The sequence below is a fragment of the Pseudophryne corroboree genome, chromosome 3, assembly GCF_028390025.1.
Source record: "Pseudophryne corroboree isolate aPseCor3 chromosome 3, aPseCor3.hap2, whole genome shotgun sequence".
Taxonomy (NCBI): Eukaryota; Metazoa; Chordata; class Amphibia; order Anura; family Myobatrachidae; genus Pseudophryne; species Pseudophryne corroboree.
Genome location: NC_086446.1, coordinates 25,854,389 through 25,879,783, shown reverse-complemented (window position 1 = coordinate 25,879,783; position 25,395 = coordinate 25,854,389). Strand labels below are relative to the sequence as shown.

The following is a 25,395-nucleotide window of genomic DNA, read 5'->3' as shown; positions in this document are numbered from 1 at the left end:
AGCATCAACCGTCACGACACGGCCAGGAAAGCTATTCCTGCTGCAGTTGCGGGACTGGTCTACAAGAAAATGGCCGCCGGCATCCTATACTGAGGTACGGTAATAATCATAACAAAGGGCGGCGCTGTGGCCGGGAGTAGAAGGGGAGGGGCCAGTCACCAGGAAGCAGCCTGTGCCAATCATTTCTTACTTCCTACCTGTGCGGTCCACCTTACAGCCTGTACTTTTTACCTTATTTCTGGTCATTGCGTTCCACACACAGGAAGTGAGTTTCAATCGAGTGCTGCAGCCTCCCAGTGTCCGTCGTGATCAGGTAATGGCGTCTTATTATACAGAGGGAGCAGCCTGTGGTGCCCTGTTACTATACAGGGGGAGCAGCCTGTGGTGTCCTGTTACTATACAGGAGGAGCAGCCTGTGGTGTCCTGTTACTATACAGGAGAAGCAGCTTGTGGTGTCCTGTTATTCTTCTTATACAAGGGGAGCAGCTTGTGGTGTCCTGTTGTTATTATTATACAGGGGGAGCAGATTGTGGTGTCCTGTTATTAATCTTATACAGAAGGAGCAGCCTGTGGTGTCCTGTTGTTATTATTATGCAGGGGGAGCAGCCTGTGGTGTCCTGTTACTACTATTATTATACAGGGGGAGCAGCCTGTGGTTTCCTGTTGTTGTTATAATTATGCAGAAGGAGCAGCCTGTGGTGTTCTGTTATTAATATTATACAGAGGGAGCGGCATGTGGTGTCCTGTTATTATTATACAGGGAAAGCGGCCTGTGATGTCCTGTTAGTATTATTATTTTACTGGGGGAAGCGGCCTGGAGTGTCCTGATGATGATGATGATAATAATAATATTAACAACAGGGGACATAGAGGAGGACTCACTGAGCTTCTTATTTGTCTATATTACATGGCTGCTCTCTGGTGTTTATTATTATTATACTTTCTCCTAGACCTCTGAGCTGTGAGGAACCAGAGTGTTTACTAGACATCACTGATTCCCTGAGGATGGAGAACGACAGCAGTCACATGACTGAGAGGATACTAAATCTCACCCTGGAGATCATCTACCTGCTGACTGGAGAGGTGAGGGGATCTGGGAGTGTCACAGTGACATCACTAATATCTATAGTAATAATACAGGGACATGACTGGGGAGTTGAGGGGATCTGGGAGTGTATGCAGTGATATTTGCTGTCTCATTTATATACAGGATTACACAATAGTGAAGAAGACATCCAGTGAGTGTCAGACACCCAGCAGCCGTCCCCGCATGTCAGGAGAACTGAGCAGGACCCAGAGTCCCATCATGGTGCCCCCACCTCGCTTACTGATACATGAGAGACACAATGACCAGAAGATCCTGGAACTCACCAACAAGATCATTCAGCCTCTAACTGGAGAGGTAACTGCTGGGAATGAGACATCGTACAGTAACAACAGGGGATGTGTCTGGTTGATGATTAGAGAGGTGACTGCTGGGAAAGGGGCATTATACAGTAACACCAGGGGACGTGTCTGGGTGATGACTGAAGAGGTGACTGCTGGGAATGGGGCATTATACGGTAACACCAGGGGATGTGTCTGGGTGATGACTGGAGAGGTGACAGCTGGGAATGGGACATTATACAGTAACACCAGGGGATGTGTCTGGGTGATGACTGAAGAGGTGACTGCTGGGAATGGGGCATTATACAGTAACACCAGGGGATGTGTCTGGGTGATGACTGGAGAGGTGACTGCTGGGAATGGGACATTATACAGTAACACCAGGGGATGTGTCTGGGTGATGACTGTATCACTGTGTGTGTCAGGTTCTTATAAGGTGTCAGGATGTCACTGTCTATCTCTCCATGCAGGAGGGGGAGTATATAGAGGAACACAGGGGTCTGTACAAGGACGTGATGATGGAGAATCACCGGCCCCACACATCACTAGGTAAGAGGAGACTGTCATGTATTGTACAGGGGAGAGCAGGTATGGAGGCCTCCTATATACACATCATCTGATAATCACATATATACACTGTACTCAGTCACTGTGTGTCTCCTACAGATGGACCCAGTAACAGAGATACCCCAGAGAGATGTCCCCGTCCTCTGTATTCCCAGGACTGTACAGAGGAGATTCACAGGATCCCACAGGAGGATCAGGTAGGTGGGATTTTGGGTCTCACCAATATACCAAAGTGACTTCAGTGTATCAGTTGTTCTCTACCTTATGTACTATAACCCCCAGGGGCACTCGGTGTAATGTTCAGGGGTACTTAAAAACGTTCTATAATGATCGGGTGATATAGTTTCGGGTGATAATTAGATACACAGGGAAAGCAGTGTCCTAGATGTCTATCTCCATGCACTACAGTAGGACCCTTATAACAATAGGAGAACATCTGTCCCTGTATAAAAATGTGGATTACAGTTTTATTGTACATTTTACATTTGTCATAAATATATATTTATGGGCTATTAGTTATAGTGTATTATTTAAAAAAAAAATTTTTATTGCTTTTATATATAACGGCACCTAAACATTTTATCTGATAGCAATTATATTAATTACATGTGTATTGCCCTGCAAATGTCAGGGGCAAGGGATACTCAGCGGGATATGACTGAGAACCATTGTACTATATGGTCTGTACAGAGCTGTGTGTCTAATACTCTGATAGTCTCCTGATTACTCTGAACAATGATGTCCAGCATTAAAAAAAGCATTATTTTGTATATGGGTTCTTTAGGTTGAAGATCTGACTAATCTAGAAGTAGAAGATATAGAGAGAGGAGAAGAGACGTATGTGACAGATATGAAGGCAGAAGAAATAGAGGAAAAAGAGACGTATGTGACTGATATGAAGGCAGAAGATATAGAGGGAGAAGAAGAGACGTATGTGACTGATAGGAAGGCAGAAGATATAGAGGAAGAAGAAGAGACGTATGTGACTGATATGAAGACAGAAGATATAGAGGAAGAAGAAGAGACGTATGTGACTGATATGAAGACAGAAGATATAGAGGGAGAAGAAGAGACGTATGTGACTGATAGGAAGGCAGAAGATATACAGGGAGAAGAAGAGACGTATGTGACTGATAGGAAGGCAGAAGATATACAGGGAGAAGAAGAGACGTATGTGACTGATAGGAAGGCAGAAGATATAGAGGAAGAAGAAGAGACGTATGTGACTGATATGAAGACAGAAGATATAGAGGGAGAAGAAGAGACGTATGTGACTGATATGAAGACAGAAGATATAGAGGGAGAAGAAGAGACGTATGTGAGGGGTGATCAGCAGTGTGAGGAGAAAATCCCTACAGATGTCAGCAACGGTGAGTAATAAGCACTTGTTACAGAATTTGGGAGTCGTGTATTTTCCTTGTCCAGTCACTATTGTCTTATCCTACACCCTCCACTGTCAGTTCAAACTATTACTGTGACTCAGGAATGGTTGGAGCATTCTACTACCAATGTTTTCTTTGAGAAGTTCTGCAAGAAGGAATCTAGGACTTAGCCCACTAAGATCCAAGTGACAGGTCCAAGTGTTTATTGATAAAGGGGTTAGAGGCACTGGATTATGAGGAAAGGCTTACTAGATTAATTATGTTTCCCCTTGAAAAGAGGCGTCTAAGAGGGGATATTATAAATATATAAAGGAAAATACATGGAACTAAGAGGAGATCCGTTTATTGAGAGATCTCTACACAGGACAAGCGGACACCCTCTGAGGTTAGAGGAGGGGATATTTCATACCTAGCGAAGGAGGGGGTTCCTCACAGTAAGGGCAGTAAGGATCTGGAATTCTTTGCCAGAGAAGGTAGTAATGGCGGACTCGGTCAATAAATTTACAAACAGGTTACACAAATTTCTAACTGAAAAAGATTTCCAAGGTTATAGCATCTAAAATGAATGTTTCTGCAGTGGGGTACACTGGGTTCCACAGGAAATAACATCGGGGTGTAGAGTAGGATCTTGATCCGAGGCACTAACAGGCTAAAAGCTTTGACTGTTCCCAAGATGCTCAGCGCCGCCTCCTCTATAACCCCGCCTCCGTGCACAGGAGCTCAGTTTGTAAGTTGATGCCTGCACTGCATGCAGCTAACAGGCAGGGCTGCTCCAGCAGCCCTGAAAAGAGCTCTTTTAAAGAAGATAGAAGACTTCAAGGGCTGCAGCAGAGGCACTCTCAGTGCTAGATGTCATTCTGACATCTGCTGTAGCTCCATCACCTCCCCCAGCGGCGCTGTATACTTCCGTGTCACTGGTTGCCGGGTACTTACAGCGGAGGCTCCGGTTCTTCTGGTCAGGCACACACACTCGCCGCAGCTCTCCGGGATCGCGTGGCCGCATCCAGAGAGGAGGTAAGTGGTTCCCTCAGGCGGGACCCACTGAAAATCGAGAACCGGCGCGGCCATTAGGAGGCGGGCGCGCGCACTGGCGTGGACACTGTGGCAGTGCAGGGACCCCACTAGACCACCAGGGCAGGGGCACAGGTTGGATTTGGCTATAATCCAGTTTATTAAAGCCCGCAGTACCCGGTGGTGAAGTCCAGCAAGGGGATAAGGCTCTTACCTGTGGCCCCTCCCCCAGCCCCTGGGCACCATTTAGAGTAAATGTTCCCGCCCTGGAGTGGCATCTCTCTCCCTCACTCTCCGTCAGCGTTTGGTCGCCATTACACAGCTGCGTTGATTCTGGGACTCCTCTGTAAAGCCGCCTGCATCATCAGCGCTGTGCATTTACAGGACACTTAAGTATTCTACATGTTGTTTACACAGTGTTAGTTAAGAACAAGTGTATACTTCAGGGTTATTTAGTACAAGTAACCTTTGATATACATCCAGTCTTTACTGTGCATTGATATATATGTATATATACCTAGCTTTACTTAGTAGTCCAGTTACTTAGTATTGCTAGTCCAGTGCAGTTTTGTTTGTCATAATTCCTGCATTGTACATGTGACTGTGTGTGCATATAGCTGCTGTGTGATCTCTACTCTGTGTATCTCACTCCTACTGCTATCCCTATATTCTGTACCCTGAGGGGGCTAAGTGCGTCAGGGTTATTATTTGATATAGGTATTTCACAGGATATACGTATTTTGTAATTTTCTCTGTGTTTTTCAGTCACAGTATACCTCAGGAATTCTCTGTTCGTGCTGTCACACTGCACAGGCGGTTCTTGGATAGGTATTTTATCTGCTGATATTGTACTGTGTCGCCCGAGGTTTACGCTTTCATATCATGTCAGCTACAGGGGGCGATGGTTCTGGGGCTGATCGCGCAATACGCGGTGGTGATGCCACAGATGCATTGGAAGATAACATGGCTGCGGAGGGTTCAGGTTATGGGGGCTCCCTACCCCCCAGTCAGTTTGTAGCAACGGGGGCACATCAGGGCCCACCTTGGTCTACCTTCTCTAATTTGCTGACCGCTGGTGAAAGAGACAGCATTATGCTAAATCAGCTATCAGCCATTTTGTATAATGGCAGCCATTCTAGATGTATTTCAAGCTATTTTTATAGGTTTATAAGTAATGCTGACATTTATATGATATATGCATGAGACCTTTAGCCCTAGCAAGCTGTATAAGAAATATGCACTCCAACATATTGATAATGGTCAAGGATAAGCTCAGATGCATATATGGGTTATTAATCCTACCTACCCCTTTAAGAGTTTATTAAGTGAATTTTTGTACTTGCATAAACGAAACATATTGATAAAAAAGCAGTAGCTTGTTAAAAATTATAATCTAAAAAGGCAGCAACTCCCTATTAGCTCATTAGGCTAATAAGTCTAAAAGAATTCACACCTGCAGAGTAAAGGACTTTTTTGGCAAGATTCCCAGATATTGGCAAGACACCCAGAAAAATTACCTTAAAGCATTTTAAAGGAATTTGAACAGTTTTAAATATAAAATCATCTTTATAACTGTTGTAAGCTTTGTATTTAATAACTAAAAGCACGCATAATGCTATAAAATAAGTTTCAACCCAATAAGTAGGACGTGATTGTCACAACTGAGGGCTGGTGCTGACCAGGGGGAGCCTCAGTTGTAGGGGCTGAGGTATATGTGTACCTGGGAGGCAGTACAGGGTTCTTAGACATGCAGGGAACCTTTAGAACAAATGCCCGAAGGCGTGACCAAGACAACGAAGGAAAGTTCAAAGGTTTATTAAACACAGTTCAGAGGAATACGGATGACTTGGTACAGGTAACAGGAATCACAGTTCAGAGAAATACTTGGGATCGATGGCGGAGCACCGATGGAGACTTGGGATCGATGGCGGAGCACCGATGGAGACTTGGGATCGATGGCGGAGCACCGATGGAGACTTGGGATCGATGGCGGAGCACCGATGGAGACTGGGGATCGATGACGGAGCACCGATTGAGACTGGGGATCGATGGCGGAACACCGATGGAGACTGGGGATCGATGGCAGAGCACCGATGGAGACTGGGGATCGATGGCGGAGCACCGATGGAGACTGGGGATCGATGGCGGAGCACCGATGGTTACTGGCAGGGCAGAGCACCGCTGGAAGCTAGAAGCTGGAAGCCGGTCTCAGGTAACTGCCAGTCACAGGGAGCAATGTAGACACTGCAGAGTCAGGCTGTACAGCAGAGAAAGTCCATGGAAGAACTGCACACTGGAATCACTGAAGACAATTGAAGCACTGACCCCCTTTTCAGCCCAGGAACAAGATATTTATACCAGCTGGGAAACAGGGATTGGCTGGCTGATTAAGCAGAGTCTAGAGTGCAGCTGCTGGGTAATTAGGTAGAAACCAGAGTGCAGCTGATAGGCTGAAAAGTAACATGTGATGAAAACAAACATGGCTGCGCCCATGTTTGAACTTGGAGGGAAAGACTGTTTGTAACTTGCATGTGAAACTTAACCCTGAAGCTGCCAGAATCACAGTAAAGAGATTAGAGACAGAGATGCAGCGTGCTGCACACAGACAGTGCAGATGGAATCCAGGCTTGGAACGCTGGGACAGTCTCAGGAGGCATTTGGAAGGTAAATACTGATAAGGAATTACCTGGATCGTGACAGTGATTCTATATCTCATAATTTGGTATTGATTTAGAATGTTCATTGCAATAATCAATGAACATAGCCAGCTAGTAAATGTAATTTCCTTAAATGAATTACATAGATATTTCTGTGAGAAATTATTTTAAGAGCAATATGATTTCTCCAGCTGCAGTCACAAAGACATTTAGTTAACTCACAGGCTAAGATAAAACTTTAATTGCATGATGAAAACATTAAAGGAGTATGTTTTGGAATGTCTAGGTGACAATGGAAAGAAGGCTTTCAAGATTAATGTCCAAATGGCGATAAGAGAAAGGCCTTCTCATTAAATTAATGAGCAAACAGTGATACGAATATATACAGGAATGCTTTAATTGGTTTTCATTAAATAATTGTTTATCTTTGCACACGGTGTACTTTGATTGACTAACACACTGCCATACCTTTATTCCTTTGTTAATTTGTGTATAAATAAAGTCTCCTAGAGCAACGAGTCATATCAGAAATTACTTGCTGAGCTTCTACATATCTCCTGTGTGTTGTCTCATTATTTCTGGTCTCCAGCCGGCTGCTAAGTACAGAACCATTGACTGATGTTCAAGGGTATTAAACAGACGACCGAAGGACGTTGATATACGGAGTCTATCTCCAACACTGGTAACTAGACTTACACTCCCTATGGGACCTCACGTGCCTTTACAGCCACATTTTGTCCCTGCGGTTAATCCACCATGGGCAGATCTCCTGTCCACTCAGTTACAGCAATTGAATCACTCATTGGATAAACGGATTCCTAACCCTCAGTCGCCTAAGACCAAGAGGTCCTCTAAGCGGGCCGTTACTTCATCTCAATCCACGCATGTTACGGATACCTCTTCTGATGAGGATGGTGTGTATACTGACCCCATGGACACTGATCCTGACGTTTCTGATGGGGAGTCTGTTTCACAGGTGGATGTTCCTGACCTCTTAGACGCTATCAGTCTCATTCTTCAAATTGATGATCCAGAGCCTGCTGCTACCTCTAAAAAACTGGATAGATTCAAACGTCAGAAGGTTACTAAATTGGTTTTGCCTCATTCTGACCACTTGGTTGACATACATCAGGAATCTTGGGAGAATCCAGGAAAGAAATTCACCCCTCACAAGAAGGTGCTAGCTCGCTATCCCCTTGCGGCAGAATTGAGTAAAAATTGGGAAACGCCACCGCTGGTGGACTCGCAAATTGTTCGGCTGGTGGTGTCATCTGCTCTGCCTGTCACTACTGTCACCTCTCTCAAGGAACCGATGGATAAGCATGTGGAGGGTTGCTTAAAGTCTATCAATACACTTGCAGTAGCTGTGCATAGGCCCACCATTGCATCTACTTGGGCCGCAGAAGCAATTGAAGCGTGGGCTCAGGAGGTGGAGGCTGAGCTACCATCCAATTTTCCTGAAAATGCTAGACCGTGTCTTTCGTATATTGTCACAGCCTCTCATTACATTAAAGAGGCGGCTTCCGATACTGGTGTTCTGGCGGCCAAGGCCTCTACGACTTCCATTCTTGCTCGCCGAATTCCCTGTTTGTGGTCCTGGTCTGTGGACTTGGACTCTAAGAAAACCCTGGAGGTGCTCCCATTTAAAGGGACCATCCTTTTTGGTGAGGATCTCAACAAGATTGTCGCTGACTTAGCATCTGCTAAGACTGCATGTCTACCTAGTACTACTCCTTCAGCCCCGAAGGCTAAGATTACTTCCTTTCATTCCTTTCACCCTCCAGGTAAAGCAGAGGGTCAGGCGTACCCAAAAGGCTCGCACTTCAAAAACCACCAAGCCCAAACCTAAACGTGCCTGTGCTGCCCATCAGCCTACTTCCAAATCAGACAAGCCTGTTGCATGACGGGGCGGGCCACACCCTGGGGGATCCCAGGGTGGGAGGCCGACTTCTACAGTTTACCCAGGTATGGTTGAAGACCACTTCAGACGCGACGCTTGGTTTCAGGAAGTCATCACTCACGGATACGCTATATCCTTCAAGACATGTCCCCCTCCTCACTTTTGCCTGATGGACATCCCTTTGGATCAGGTGAAGGCAACAACTACCTGTTTAGTGGTACAGTCCCTCCTGGACACAGGAGTGGTAGTGCCCGTGCCTCTGGCTCAGAGGGGCAGGGGGTACTATTCAATGCTATTCCTAGTCCCCAAACCGAATGGTTCCTCCCGGCCCATTCTCAACCTCAAGTCTTTGAACAAGTTTGTGAGGGTCTCCAAGATTCATATGGAAACTTTTCGCTCTATTATTCTGGCCTTGGAGCCAGGGGACTATATGGTATCCCTGGATATACAGGATGCTTACCTGCATATTCCTATTGCCATGTCACATCAGCAATACCTGCGATTTGCTATTGGCAACCTCCATTACTAATTCCGAGCCTTACCGTTTGGACTGACCACGGCTCCGCAAATCTTCACCAAGGTCATGGCGGTTATGATGGCTTTACTCCGCCATCAGGGCATCAGGATCTTGCCATATCTGGATGACTTGCTGATCCTGGCCAATTCCCCAGAAGTTTTCCTCCATCATCTGGATCTGACGGTCCAGTTTCTGCAAGTCCACGGGTGGCTCATCAACTGGAAGAAATCATCCCTGGTCCCTGCCCAGAGCATGGTACACCTGGGGGCATTGTTGGACACGCAGAGCCAGGGTTTGTTTTTGTCACAGGAGAAAGTCCTGAAACTTCAGGACAAGATACGTTGCTTCCTCTCTCGTCCACGTGTGTGGATACTCTCGGCGATGCAAGTACTAGGCCTCATGGTGTCAGCTTTCGACATGGTGGAGTATGCTCAATATCATTCCCGCCCTCTGCAGAAACTAATTCTTCCAAGTGGGATGGACTGCCTCACCAGATCAGGTCTCAAATGATCTTGTCTCTGGAGGTTCATCTGTCACTGAGCTGGTGGCTACAGGACCAACGATTGAGCAGGGGTTGTCCCTTCTAAATCTCCAACTGGGTCCTTCTGATGACGGATGCCAGTTTGAGAGGTTGGGGCGCGTTGTTGGAGCAACACTCTCTTCAGGGTTGGTGGGCCAGGGAAGAGTCTCTCCTACCGATAAACATGGAATTGCAGGCGGTGTTCAATGCTCTGAAGCTGGCCCAGCATCTGATACAGAACAGGTGTGTTCAAGTACAGTCGGACAACGCCACCACGGTGGCGTACATAATTCATCAAGGCAGCAGTCGAAGCCGCATGGCAATGTTGGAAGTGTCAAAGATTCTTCAATGGGTGGAACGCCATCTGCCAGCCATATCGGCAGTGTTCATTACGGGGTCCTCAACTGGGAAGCGGACTTACTCAGTCATCAAGACGTACACGCTGGAGAGTGGAGCCTACATCCGGAAGTATTTCAACTTCTAGTGGACAGGTGGGGCCTACCAGATGTAGACCTAATGGCATCTCGACACAATCACAAGGTTTCAGTCTTCGAAGCAAGGACAAGGGATCCTCAAGCAGCGTTCGTGGACGCACTGGCAATTCAGTGTTCCCTCCGGTTCCACAGGGAATAACATTGTGGATGTCCTAAAGCAGTTCCTCAAGGAAGGGGACGCACTGTAGCGGGCACAAGAACCTGGCGTCCAAAGGAAGCATCCTGGGAGGCAGAAGTATCGAAGGCATAGAACCTTATGAACGTGTTCACTGAGGGCCACGTAGCCACCTTGCACAATTGATCAAGGGTCGCACCACGGCGGGCTGCCCAAGAAGGCAAGTCGGTAGGAACTGCCACAGGTGGACATGATGGCATCCAGCCTCAACAAAAAGCTACAGAGGTATTGCGCCAGGTCATGAGACCCTCAGGCGATAGCTGTGGACGCACTGGTGACACCTTGGGTGTTCCAGTCGGTCTATGTATTTTCTCCTCTTCCTCTCATACCCATAAGAAAAAGAGGAGTGAGAACAATACTCATTGTTCCGGATTTGCCAAGATGGACTTGGTATCCAGATCTGCAAGAAATGCTCACAGAGGACCCGTGGCCTCTTCCTCTAAGACAGGACTTGTTGCAACAAGGGCCCTGTCTGTTCCCAGACTTACCGCGGCTGCGTTTGACGGCATGGCGGTTGAACGCCGGATCCTAGCGGAAAAAGGCATTCCAGATGAGGTCATTCCTACGCTGATAAAGGCTAGGAAGGACGTGACAGCTCAACATTATCACCGTATATGGCGAAAATATGTTGCTTGGTGTGAGGCCAGGAATGCCCCTATGGAGGAATTCCAGCTGGGCCGTTTCCTTCACTTCCTACAGTCAGGAGTGACTTTGGGCCTAAAATTGGGTTTCATTAAGGTCCAGATTTCGTCCCTATCCATTTTCTTTCAAAAAGAGCTGGCTTCTCTACCTGAAGTTCAAACGTTTGTGAAGGGAGTGCTGCGTATTCAGCCCCCTTTTGTGCCCCCGGTGGCACCTTGGGATCTTAGCGTGGTGTTGAGTTTCCTGAAATCCCACTGGTTTGAACCACTCAAAACGGTGGAATTGAAATATCTCACGTGGAAGGTGGTCATGCTACTAGCATTGGCTTCGGCTAGGCGTGTCAGAATTAGCGGCTTTGTCACATAAAAGCCCCTATCTGGTTTTCCATGTGGATAGAGCAGATTTGCGGACCCATCCACAATTTCTGCCAAAAGTGGTTTCATCCTTTCATATAAACCAACATATTGTGGTGCCTGTGGCTACTACTGACTTGGAGGATTCCGAGTTACTTGATGTGGTCAGGGCATTGAAGGTTTATGTAGCCAGAACGGCTAGGGTCAGGAAAACAGAATCTTTGTTTATCCTGTATGCTTCCAACAAGCTTGGTGCTCCTGCTTCAAAGCAAACTATTGCTCGCTGGATCTCTAATACGATTTAGCAGGCTCATTCTGCGGCTGGATTGCCGATGCTAAAATCAGTTAAGGCCCATTCCACTAGGAAGGTGGGCTCTTCTTGGGCAGCTGCCCGAGGGGTCTCGGCATTACAGCTGTGCCAAGCGGCTACTTGGTCAGGTTCAAACACTTTTGCAAAGTTCTACAAGTTTGATACCCTGGCTGAGGAGGACCTTGTGTTTGCTCATTCGGTGCTGCAGAGTCATCCGCACTCTCCCGCCCGTTTGGGAGCTTTGGTATAATCCCCATGGTCCTTACGGAGTCCCCAGCATCCACTAGGACGTTAGAGAAAATAAGATTTTTCTTACCGGTAAATCTATTTCTCGTAGTCCGTAGTGGATGCTGGGCGCACGTCCCAAGTGCGGACTTCTTCTGCAATACTTGTATATAGTTATTGCTGCAATAAGGGCTATGTTATTGTTGCATCAGGGTTGAACTGATGCTCTGTTGTTGTTCATACTGTTGACTGGGTAAGTTTATCACAAGTTATACGGTGTGATTGGTGTGGCTGGTATGAGTTTTGCCCTGGATTTCCAAAATCCTTTCCTTGTACTGTCAGCTCTTCCGGGCACAGTTTCTCTAACTGAAGTCTGGAGGAGGGACATAGAGGGAGGAGCCAGTGCACACCAGAATCTAAATTCTTTCTTAAAGTGCCCATGTCTTCTGCGGAGCCCGTCTATTCCCCATGGTCCTTACGGAGTCCCCAGCATCCACTACGGACTACGAGAAATAGATTTACCGGTAAGTAAAATCTTATTTTTTTCAACCTCATTAACTATGTTACTATGTTTGTGGAATGTAATTATTCTCTGATTAATTAATCTGAGATTTTCTTACCAAGTAGCTAAGATTCCTGAAATCATTTATAGCGCCATAGGATCTCATCCTGGTGCTTCAGGCGCTGACAGAAGACCATTTTCATCCTTTACAAGAGATTCCTCTAATGGCGCTTACACTTAAAGTTCTATATCTACTAGCTGTAACATCGGCAAGAACAATAAGAGATCCAGGCCTTACAGCGCATAGAGCTGCACAGACCACCCATGCCGATAGGGAGGTGCAAGTTTTCAGTTCTTAAACTCTTTCAAAGATTAATCTTAGTAAATGATATTGCCACCGTATGTGTCTTGAACCTACAGAAGAACTCCATAGCAGCTCCGTATATCCCTCTCTTGTATGTGTTTATATTTTTTAGAACTAGTTGGGAAGTCACTTCAGACGAGGATGAAGTTCAGTGGTAGACCTGGGGATGTGAACTTTTACCTGTATATCATGGGGAAGAGGATTTAATCTCTTAGTTATGGCTGCCTTGTAGTTCTTCCAGTAACATAATTTGTTTATGTATATTTTATTTCCTGTAGATGAATGTAACAGAAGAAATATAATTTCTGAACATCCCATTGTATCTCCAGATTGTGAAATAGAAGATAAAGATATCACACAAGATTCTTTGGCAAACGCTGTGAGCCCAATTATACATCCAGAGCTTCAAAGTGCAGATATATCATCTGTTACCTCTAACCAAGAGGAATGTTCTCCTGATACTTCAGATATTGGTCCATCTATCAGAGCTCTTAGAGTAGATGGGACGTTTCCCAGTTCTGTAGATGGCAAATGTTTTACAAAGAGCACAAAGCTTATTACCCATCAGCCACGAAAAACAGTTGAGAAACCTTTCCCATGTACTGAGTGTGAGAAATGTTTTACACAGAAATACAACCTAGTTATACATCAGAAAAGTCACACAGATGAGAAACCATTTCCATGTTCTGAGTGTGGGAAATGTTTTAAACGCAAATCAAATCTTAATATGCATGAGAAATATCATAGAGGTGAGAGACCATTTCCATGCTTTGAGTGTGGGAAATGTTTTACAAGAAAATCAACTCTTGTTAAACATGTGAGATGTCATACAGGTGAGAGGCCATTTCCATGCTCTGAAGGTGGGAAATGTTTTACAGATAAATCAGCTCTTGTTAAACATGTGAGATGTCATACAGGTGAGAGGCCATTTATGTGTTCTGAATGTGAAAAATCTTTTAAACACAAATCTCAACTTGATGAACATCAGAAAATTCACACAGATGTGAAACCTTTTCCATGTTCTGAGTGTGGGAAATGTTTTGCATGGAAATCACATCTTGTTAGACACGAGGTAAGTCACACAGGTGAGAAACCATTTCGATGCTCTGAGTGTGGACATTGTTTTACACGCAAAGCATATCTTATTGTACATAAGAGATGTCATAGAGGTGAGAGACCATTTTCATGCTCTGAGTGTGGAAAATGTTTTGCACACACATCAACACTTATTAGACATCAGAGACTTCACACAGGTGAGAAACCATTTTCATGTTCTGAATGTGGAAAATGTTTTATACAGAAATCACAGCTTGTTACACATCACAGATGTCACACAGGGGAGAAGCCATTTTCCTGCTCTGAATGTGGGAAATGTTTTCCACACAAATCAAAGCTTGTTACACATCAGAGAAGTCACACAGGTGAGAAACGTTTTTCATGTTCTGAGTGTGGGAAATGTTTCACTCATAAAGCAATTCTTTTTAAACACACAACAATACATAAAAAATGAACTAAAAGAAATTTCGCACAGGGGAAAAGCCATTTTCCTGCTCTGAATGTGGGAAATGTTTTACACACAAATCACAGCTTGTTACACATCAGAGGCGTCACACAGGTTTAAAGCAATTTTCCTGCTCTGAATGCATGAAATGTTTTGCACAAAAATCAACTCCATATTTTTAGAGAGGATATTCTAGGGTTACCTGTGACATCAAAGATCATCAGCAGACACAATCTAATTAATAAAGGGAATAGAAAAGTTATAAAGAGAGGTTAGAAAAATAAAATTTGTTTCATTTGTATAAAAAAACAAGCATCATTGAGGTGACCTAATTAGTATGTATAAATCTATTTCTCTGGCATCCATAAGGGATATTGGGGTTTACTTAATACGATGGGGATATAGAAGGGGTCCAATGGAGCCGGTGCACTTTAAATTTCTTTCACTGGGTGTGCTGGCTCCTCCCCTCTATGCCTCCTCCCACAGGCAGTTTAGAAAAATGTGCCCTCAGGAGATGATGCACACTCTGCAGCTCCAGAAAGTTTTCTTCAGTTTGTTTTAAACTTTATTTTTGGTATTCTGTCTGGACAACAGTATACCTGCACTGTGGGAGTTAGGGGGGTGGGGGCGGTTACTGGCCTCTCTAAGGCGTCAGAGCCGCTTCCCCGCTGCAGGACCACCGTCCTCAGAGTTTGTTCCGCGGGGCACTGCGCATTGGCGGTCACAATGGCAGCACGCCGCACAAACCTAACATAGTCTGAAGGTGAGAAGAGTGGTGACTACAAACCGGGGGCCCCACTAGGAGGGTCCCCCGGTTCTTGGTGCGACATACGGGGGGACTCGCTATAGCCCCCTGTGTACACTGGCATCGGTAGTGCAAACTAGCAGCCATTCTGATGTTTGCACAGTGTAAGGAGACTTTGCCAGTATAAAAAACCCATGTAGCTCTGGCGCCATTACAGGAGGCGGAGCTTACTCAGAGCGGGACCAGCGGCATTTTGGCATCATCCTCTGCACAGCGCTGCAGCAGCAAGGACACACAGCTCCTCCAGACACTCCGGGATACACAGGAAATTGGTACAGGGGAGTATAACAAGGGGGAGAGCTACTATTGTACACAATCTAGCGTCCTAAATAGGATAAGTAATCCGGTTTCTACTGTGATATAAATATATTCAGCCTGCAGATTTTCATAGTCTGACAGTCCGGAGTGTGCTGTCTCCCTCTTACTCTGGGTCTCCATCTCACACGCAGTAAGGGCAGGCTTGTTATTGTACTGTTCTGTGTCGGTGGGTGGGTGTGTGTTACTGTCATTATGGTCAAACATGCAGTATGCAAGGTTTGTCACACCAGATTCTCCCCTTCTAACACTGGTTCACTATCGTGTGACCAATGCAGTCAGTCTTCCCAAGTTAGCATGGAGACTGGGGGGGAGGGTCAGGAGCCATCCTGGCTCAATGCCATTGAAACTATGATGACAGAGATGTCGTCTCAGCTCAATGCTAATAAATAGACAACACAACAACTTCAACAGGCTGTTGCAGACCTGGCTGCTAAGGCTGATGAAAGGCAGCTTCCCCCCACTAGTTCAGGGCCACTTAAACGTGGGCTCCCTGCTCTACTCTCAGACTCTGATGAGGATATTCAAGAGGAGTGGGAGGAATTGGAGCCTTATATAGAAGATTCCACTTCCACACGGGTATTGAGCCCCTCATTCTTGCTATCAGGGATGTATTAAAAATCCCCTTGGATGACAATGCTGCACCGCAGTTGTTCTTCCTAGCACAGAAAAAGCTCAGTATCACCTTCCCTGATTCTCCAGAACTAGATGAGGTTTTTAAACAAGCCTGGAAAAATCCTGATAAAAGATATCAGGTTACAAGGAGGTTTTCTCTTACGTCGTAGAGGATGCTGGGGTTCCATTTAGTACCATGGGGTATAGACAGGTCCCTTGGGAGCCATGGGCACTTTAAGAGTTTAATAGTGTGGGCTGGCTCCTCCCTCTATGCCCCTCCTACCAGACAGTTTAGAAAATGTGCCCGGAGGAGCCGGTCACAGCTAGGGGAGCTCCGTGGGGTTCTTCTGGTTTTGTTTGTTTTCTAAGAGTGTTAGGTACAGGAAGGCTGCTGGCAACAGCCTCCCTGCTTCGTGGGACTTAGGGGGGAGTAGGAACCAACTCTAGAAGTTAATGGTTCTCTGTCTCCGCTGACAGGACACTGAGAGTGTTGAGCGCAAGCCTACGAGGCGACCGATCACTCCCGCAGCATGGCCGCCACCCCCTAACAGAGCCAGAAGATAGAAGAGTGGTGAGTATGACGCCGGTGCCCGGGAAGCGGGTCACAGGTGAGAATGGTGGCACAAGGGTGGAAGCACTCCGGATGGCTCAGCGGAACTTGGTGTACGGCGCTGTGAGGGGCGTCCTGGGCCAGCGCATATACCCTACACTGGTCACCTATGCTAACAGGGGTTGATCCCACTGGTAGAAGGGAAAATACCTCAGGCCAGTATAATCTGTAAGTGTGGGAAGACGCACCATTACAGGGGGCGGGGCTTCTCAGTGGAGCCAGCACTCACCAGTGCCATTTTCTCCCTGCAGATCACACTGAAGAGACGCTGACAGGGAGCGCTGCCTTCCACTTCACTCCAGATATCCTCTGCGGTACCAGGGTGTTATAGACCGGGGGAAGAGTATTTTTAACTACTGTTTAATCCTATTAAGGTTACTCAGTCAGTGCCGGCCGTTTTCTGTATTAACTGCCTACTGGGGCGCTGTGTGACTGGCTCCTTATACTCTGTGACTCTCTGAAGGTACTCTGGGGGAAACTGTGTCTGACATTTTTCTGTGTGTGTGTTTATATATCTCACATTACCATGTCTAGGTGTCTTTGTGTCTTGTGCTATTCCGTGTACTCAGGACTGCCAGCTATTTCCTCAGCTTTCTGAGTCCGAACCCCCATGGGTGGATTCTATTAGGGGATGATATCCCAGATTTCATCTAGGATGGCTCATAATGAGACTGAGAGACAGGTTTTAAGAAAGTCTGTAGAGGTTTTGTCATATTCAGATCCCACTATCAAAAACCCCTAATATATACCCAAGGAAGCGTGCTCTTGCCCAGATAGTGCAAGCTGACACGTATACCGACTCTGATACAGGAGACACAGTGATGGGGATATGCAAGGGGGGGGGGGGTGCATCCCTTGCTAAGGGGGTGCAACTCATGATTTAGGCCATTAGGGACATTTTACACTTTACTGATATGGTACCCGAGCAGGTAGAGGAGGCTTACTTTACAGACAATAAGAAAGCCTCCCTTACCTTCCCTGCGTCTACGGAATTAAACGCATTGTTTGAAAAATCCTGGGAAAACCTGGAGAGAAAATTCCAGATCCCAAAAGGGGTTCTCATTGCATTTCCTTTCCCTGAGGAGGACAGGAAAAAGTAGGAAAACCCGCCTGTAGTAGACGCTTCTGTATCTAGGTTGTCTAAAAAGGTGGTTTTACCTGTCCCTGGGTCTACCGCTTTCAAAGAGTCAGCTGACCACAAGATTGATACTACGCTCAAATCACTATACACAGCTACTGGCGTAGCTTTAAGACCCACTATTGGTTGCGCGTGGATTTCTAAAGCCATAGTAAAATGGTCAGGCACATTACTAGAGGAATTAAATTCTATGGATAGAAGTGACATTGAATTGTTTTTACGTCACATACAGGATTCTGCAGGTTTCATGGTGGAGGCCATGAAGGACCTTGGCCATCTTAATGTGAGGGTGTCTTCCATGGCTGTCTCGACACGCAGGGGGACTCTGGCTGCGCCAATGGTCTGCGAATGCAGAATCCAGGAAGAGTGTGGAGAACCTACCCTTCACAGGTCAGGCTCTATTTGGGTAAGCATTAGATGCGTGGATCTCCACGGCGACTGCGGGTAAGTCAACCTTTCTTCCCTCGGCAACACAGCTGATTAGGAAATCTTATCCTACGTCTACAATGCAGTCCTTTCGAACCGCAAAAGTTTAACAAGTCCAAACCCCCTTCCTCTTTCTTTAGAGGAGGTTGGGGGAAATCCAGAAAACTTGCACCAACAGGTTCCCAGGAACAGAAACCTGGTTCTGCTTCCTCAAAGTCCTCCGCATGACGGTGGACCTCCCAGCCTGGAGATAGGGCAAGTAGGAACAAGACTAAGAAATTTCAGTCACGTCTGGGCGTCATCAGGCCTGGATCCCTGGGTACAAGATATTGTGTCTCAGGGGTACAGACTGGAGTTTCAAGAACTCCCACCTCACAGATTCTTCAAATCAGGCTTACCAGCTTCGCTGACAGAAAGTGCTATCCTACAGGAAGCCATTCAAAAATTGTAAAGACAAATGTCATTTTTCCAGTTCCACCTCACCTAACAAAAATGGGTTATTATTCAAACCTGTTTGTGGCACCGAAACCGGACAGTTCGGTCAGACCAATATTGAACCTAAAGTCTTTAAACCCCTATTTGAGGGAATTCAAATTCAAGATGGAGGCTCTGGTGATCTCAGGTCTGGAGAAGGGGGAATTCCTGGTATCCCTGGATATCAAGGATGCATACCTTCACGTACCGATCTGGTCACCTCACTAGGCTTATCTAAGATTTGTGCTGCTGAACTGTCACTATTAGGCCTCTCCACGGCACCGAGGGTGTTCACCAAGGTAATGGCAGAGATGATGCTACTCCTCCACAAACAGAGTGTGCACATAATTCCATATCTGGGCGATCTGCTGATAAAAGCATCTTCCAGGGAGAAGCTGTTACAGAGCATTGCTCTCTCAACTCGTACTCCGGGATCATGGATGGACCCTGAATCTTCCAAAGTCACATTCGGAGCCGAAGAGGAGACTGTCCTTCCTGGGGATGATCCTCGACATGAAAGTGCAGAGGGTGTTTCTAGCGGTGAAGAAAGCGTTGGTGATACAAACAATGGTCCGGGATGTCTTGAAGCCTGCCCGGGTATCAGTTCATCAGTGCATTCACCTTCTGGGGAAGATGGTAGCCTCCTACGAGGCCCTACAGTACGGAAGATTCCATACACGGTCCTTCCAACTGGATCTCCAGGACAAATGGTCGGGATCTCATCTTTACATGCACCAGAGGGTTCGTCTGTCGCCGAAAGCCAGAATGTCACTCCTCTGGTGGCTGCAAACATCTCACCTTCTCAAGGGCCGCAGGCTCGGGATTCAGAATTGGATCCTTCTAACCACGGATGCAAGTTTCAGAGGTTGGGAAGCAGTCGCCCAAGGGGAACACTTCCAAGGAAAGTGGTCAAGTATGGAATCCATCCTTTCCGATAAACATTCTGGAACGACGGCGGCCTACATAAACCGACAAGGCAGAAATGAAGAGCAGAGCTGCAATGTCAGAGGTAACAAAAATCCTGGCTGGGCAGAAAAGCACCCGGTGGCGCTGTCAGTGATCTTCATTCTGGGAGTGGACAACTGGGAAGCGGACTTCCTCAGCAGACACGATCTCCATCCAGGAGAGTCGGGCCTCCACCCAGAGATGTTCGTGGAGGTAGCAAGTATTTGGGGTGCACCTCAAATAGACATGATGGTCTCCCGCCTCAACAAGAAGCTTCGGAGGTACTGTTCCAGGTCGAGAGACCCACAGACAGTGGCAGTGGATGCCCTGGTGACTCTGTGGGTGTTCCAGTCAGTGTATGTGTTCCCTCCACTTCCACTCAACCCAAGGATTCTCAAACTAATAAATAGAACACGAGTTCAGCGGATCCTCATTGCTCTGGACTGGCTGAGAAGGTCTTAGTACGCGTATCTTCTGGAGTTACTGCTGGAATATCCAAGGCCTCTTCCTCTTCGCGAGGACCTCCTACAACAGGTGCCATTCGCTTATCAAGACTTACCATGGCTACTTTGGACGGCATGGAGGTTGAACGCCATATTTTAGCTCGGAAGGGCATTCCAAAAAAAGTTATTCCTACCCTGATAAAGGCTTGGAAAGGAGTAAAGTCTAAACATTACCATCGGATTTGGAAAAAGTACGTATCTTTGTGTGAATCCAAGAAGTTTCCTATGGTGGAGTTTCAACTAGGGCGGTTTCTCCTCTTCCTGCAAGCAGGTGTGGATGTGGGCCTGCACTTGGGTTCCAGATTTCGGCCTTGTCCATTTTCTTCCAGAAACAATTGGCTACCCTCCCTGAGGTTCAGACTTTTTTGAAAGGGGCTCTGCACATCCAGCCTCTCTCTGTCCCTCTTACGGCACCCTGAGACCTTAATGTGGTGCTTCAGTTCCTTACAGTCGTATTGGTTCGAGCCTTTACAGGAGGTTGATGTCAAGTTTCTTACTTGGAAGGCGGTCACACTGTTGGCATTAGCATCTGCTAGACGTGTGTCGGAAATTGGGGGCATTGGCCTGCAAGAGCCCCTACTTAATTTTCCATGAAGATAGAGCTGAGCTCAGGATGCGTCAGCAGTTTCTTCCGAAGGTTGTGTCGGCTTTTCATTTCAACCAACCTATTGTGGTGCCAGTGGCTACTGACTCCTCAATTACCTCACAGTCCTTGGATGTTGTGAAGGCTTTGAAGATTTATGTGAAGAGAACTTCTCGTCACAGAAAGTCGGACACTCTGTTTGTCCTTTATGATTCCAACAAGGTTGGGTGTCCTGCTTCTAAGCAAACGATTTCTTGCTGGATCAGGTTTACTATCCAGCATGCTTATTCTATGGCGGGATTGCCGTGCCCTAAATCTGTTAAGGCCCACTCTACTCGTAAGGTGGGTTTTTCCTGGGCGGCTGCCCGGGGTGTCTCGGCTTTACAACTTTGCAGAGTGGCTACTTGGTCAGGGTCAAACACGTTTTCTAAGTTCTACAAGTTCGATACTTTGGCCTCTGAGGACCTTAAGTTTGGTCAATGGGTTCTGCAGGAGCTTCCGCGCTCTCCCTCCCGTACCGGGAGCTTTTGTACATCCCCATGGTACTAAATGGAACCCCAGCATCCTCTAGGACGTAAGAGAAAATAGGATTTTAATCACCTACCGGTAAATCCTTTTCTCGTAGTCCGTAGAGGATGCTGGGCGCCTGCCCAGCGCTTCATTTTCCTGCATTGTTACTTGGTTAAGTACTGCATTGTTACTTGGTTAGGTACTGTTGTTCAGCCGTTGCTGAATTGTTTCAGGCTGTTAGCTTGGTTTTCTGTTGTTATGTGTGAGCTGGTGTGTATCTCACCTCTATCTGTGTATTTCCTTCTCTCGAAGTATGTCCGTCTTCTCGGGCACAGTTTCTAGACTGAGTCTGGGAGGATGGGCATAGAGAGAGGAGCCAGCCCACACTATTAAACTCTTAAAGTGCCCATGGCTCCCAAGGGACCCGTCTATACCCCATGGTACTAAATGGAACCCCAGCATCCTCTACAGACTACGAGAAATGGATTTACCAGTAGGTAATTAAAATCCTATTTTTACGCTCTTTCCCATTTACACCGTAAGGTAGGAAACATTGGGAAGAACCCCGAGCCGTAGATGTATCTGTCTCCCGCCTCTCTAAGAAGGTGGTGTTACCGGCCCCTGGGTCTTTTCAGCTCTAGGACCCTGGGGATAGGAAAATAGAAACTACACTGAAGTTTATTTACACAGCGGCTGGCGTATCATAAAGACCTGTGATAGCGGGTTGCTGGATGTCTCATGCCATCCATACCTGGGCGACTCAAATTCAGGAGGGCCCTGCAGGGAATATGCCTCTGGTCACTACGGTAACCCTCATCAAACACATTCAACACACTGCACTACTACTACCATGGCAGTGTCAGTGAATAGAGCTTTGTGGCTGCATAAGTGGATTGCGCATGCAGATTCCAAGCGCAGTGTGGAGTCTCTCCCTTTCTCAGCAGAGTGGCTCCTTGGGGATGAGTTAGATACATGGAATTCTAAGGTTACAGTAGGGAAATCCATGTTTCTCCCCTCTGGGGCCCAGCCAGCTAGGTGTTCCTACCCGGGGCTGTCTAACCAGTCCTTTCGGACCACCAGATTCAGATCTAGAGCCAGAGGTGCCTCCAGTGCAGCACGAGGCACCAGAGGTAAGACGAGAAAACCAGCTGCTGCTGTTTCCCAGGAACTAAGCACCAGTTCAGCTTCCACTAAAGCATCAGCATGACGGTGCCTCCCCACCCCGAGGGGATCTCAAGGTGGGAGCTCGTCTGCGTCACTTCAGCCGCATCTGGGCCGGCTCCTGCCAGGATACCTGGCTGAGGTACCTCATTTCCTAGGGTTACAAGCTGGAGTTCGACAGCGTTCCTCCCCAACGATTTTTCAAATCAGGCTTACCAGCTTTGGAGGATACACAGGTTGCACTGCAACAGGCTGTCCTAAAGTTGGTCCAGTCCCAGGTCATTGTTCCAGTACCACTGCTACAACAGGGTAAGGGTTACTACTATAACCTGTTTGTGGTACCGGACAGTTCGGTAAGGCTCATTCTGAATCTAAAATCCTTGCCTCAAGGATTTCAAGTTCAAGATGGAATCCTTGCGTGCAGTGATTGCGGGCCTGGAGGAACGGGAGTTCATGGTCTCTCTGGATATAAAGGACGCTTATCTCCATATCCCAATTTGGCCGCCTCACCAGGCTTACCTGCGGTTTACCCTGCTGAACGATCACTACCAGTCCCAGGCATTACCCTTCGGCCTATCCATAACTCTGAGGGTGTTCACTAAGGTGATGGGTGATGGCGGAGATGATGTTCCAACTCCGGGTCCAGGGGGTCAATATTGTCCCTTACCTGGACCATCTCTTGATAAAAGCAAGATTCAGGGAGCTTTAACTGCTCCATATAGACTGCACTATCCAACTTCTGTCACACCATGGGTGGATTCTCAATTTACAGAAGTCCCACTTGGAGCCAACCCAGCGGCTCCTGTTCCTGGGAATGTGGCTGGATACTGTGGCCCAGAAAGTGTTCCTCCCAGAGGACAAAGCAAAAACACTTCAGGAGATGGTACGATTAGTCCTATGGCCTACTCTGATATCCATTCATCTTTGCAGAAAAGTTGTTGGGAAAAATGGTAGCCTCCTACGAAGCCATTCAATACGGCAGGTTCCATGCCAGAACTTTTCAATTGGATCTCCTGAGCAAGTGCACCGGAAAATTTGTCTGTCACCTCAGGCCAGGATCTCCCTCCTGTGGTGACTATAGTCCTCAAACCTGCTGGAAGGTCGCAGTTTCGTGATTCAGGATTGTATCCTCCTCAGCGCAGCCTCCTATTTGTTGTTTGGTTTCACGACAGATGCGAATCTGAGAGGATTGGGAGCTATCACCCATAGGGCTCAGATCCATGGGCAGGTGGTCAACCCATGAAGCCCTTCCGATCAACATTCTAGAACTTCGGGCGATCTACAGTACTCTGCTTCAGGCCTCTCCTCTTCTCAGGTATCGGGTGATCCAAGTTCAGTCGGACAACGCCACGGCTGTGGCCTAAATAAATCGACAAGGAGGGACAAAAAGCATGCAAGAGGTGTCAAAAATACTCCTTTGGGCAGAAAAAAATGCAAGAGCAGTGTCCGCAACCTTCATTCCGGGGGTGAACTACTGGGAAGTGGACTTCCCCAGTCGCCACGATCTCCACCCAGGAGAGTGGGGTCTCCACCACCTGATGTTTCAACAGATCATCGACATGTGGGGCTGCCCACAGATAGACTTGATGGCGTCTCGACTCAACAAGAAGCTTCCCTGGTATTGTTCAAGAACCAGGGATCCTCAAGCGAGGGCAATAGACACACTGACGTCTCCTTAGCCTTATCAGTTGGTTTACCTGTTCCGATTCCGTTGCTCCCGAGGGTGCTCAAATGAATCAGTGAATCCAGGCAATTCTGGTTGCCCCAGATTGGCCTCAGAGGGTGTGGTACGCAGATATTCTGGTCATGTCCGTGACAGACCCTTGGCCTCTGAGAAAATACCTTCTGCAACAAGGACCGTTCATCTACCTGGACTTACAGCGACTTCGTTTGACTGCTTGGAAGTTGAGCGGAACATCCTAGCTCATAAAGGTATTTCCAAGAAGATTATTGCGACCATGGTTCAGGCCAGAAAGCCTGTAGCGTCAAGACACTATCATCATATCTGGAGGAGATATGTCTCCTAGGTTAAGGATCGCACATATCCACCTGCAGAGTTCCACTTAGGACGTCTCCTACGTTTCCTGCAGGCTGGTGTGGATAAGGGCTTACGTCTGGGTTCCCTTAAGGTCCAGATTTCAGCTCTCTTAATTTTCTTCCAGTAAAAATTTACAGTGTTGCCAGAAGTTCAGACCTTCTTGCAGGGAGTTCTCCACATACAACCCCCATTTGTGCCACCCACGGCACCCTGGGATTTAAATGTGGTGTTGGAATTTGTACAGTCCTCCTGGTTTGAACCTTTGATGACAGTAGAAGACAAGTACCTCACACGAAGACAGTGAAGTTACTGGCCCTGGCTTCTGCTAGGCGTGTCTCAGAATTGGGGGCCTTATCATGTAAAAGTCCCTACTTTGTCTTTTATGAGGACAGAGCTGAGCTCAAGACTTGACAGCAGTTCCTGCCGAAGGTCGTTTCTGCATTCCACTTGAATCAACCGGTTGTAGTCCCGTCCAGTTCTGGTACATCTCCTCCGGAGTCGTTAGATGCTGTGAGAGCCTTGAAGATCTATGTCAAGAGGATGGCTCAGATCAGAAAAACTGATTCCTTGTTCATGCTATATGATGCACAGAAAAAGGGTTGTCCTGCTTCAAAGCAGTCCATTGCTCGTTGGATTATATTGACTATCCAACAGGCCTATGTGTCGGCAGCTTTACCCGTTCCACAGTCTCTGAGGGCCCACTCTACAAGATCTGTGGGGTCTTTCTGGGCAGCTGCCCGTGGAAAGAAGTAGAACACCTATGTGA

At 47.0% G+C, this 25,395-nt stretch overlaps 2 protein-coding genes across 2 annotated transcripts in view; one reads left to right on the top strand and one right to left on the bottom strand.

Moving 5' to 3' along the window:
• LOC135057095 (zinc finger protein 84-like) overlaps nucleotides 1–25,395 on the bottom strand; it is a 150,308-nt gene that overhangs the window by 31,208 nt on the left and 93,705 nt on the right. The gene's annotated exons all lie outside the window — the stretch shown is intronic.
• On the top strand, nucleotides 955–16,461 carry LOC135054577 (zinc finger protein 436-like). Its single transcript, XM_063957735.1, has 6 exons — nucleotides 955–1,083; nucleotides 1,211–1,402; nucleotides 1,857–1,935; nucleotides 2,053–2,150; nucleotides 2,738–3,323; nucleotides 13,284–16,461. The coding sequence occupies exons 1-6, from the start codon at nucleotides 1,006–1,008 to the stop codon at nucleotides 14,513–14,515; spliced, it is 2,265 nt and encodes a 754-aa protein (XP_063813805.1). The 5' UTR covers nucleotides 955–1,005; the 3' UTR covers nucleotides 14,516–16,461.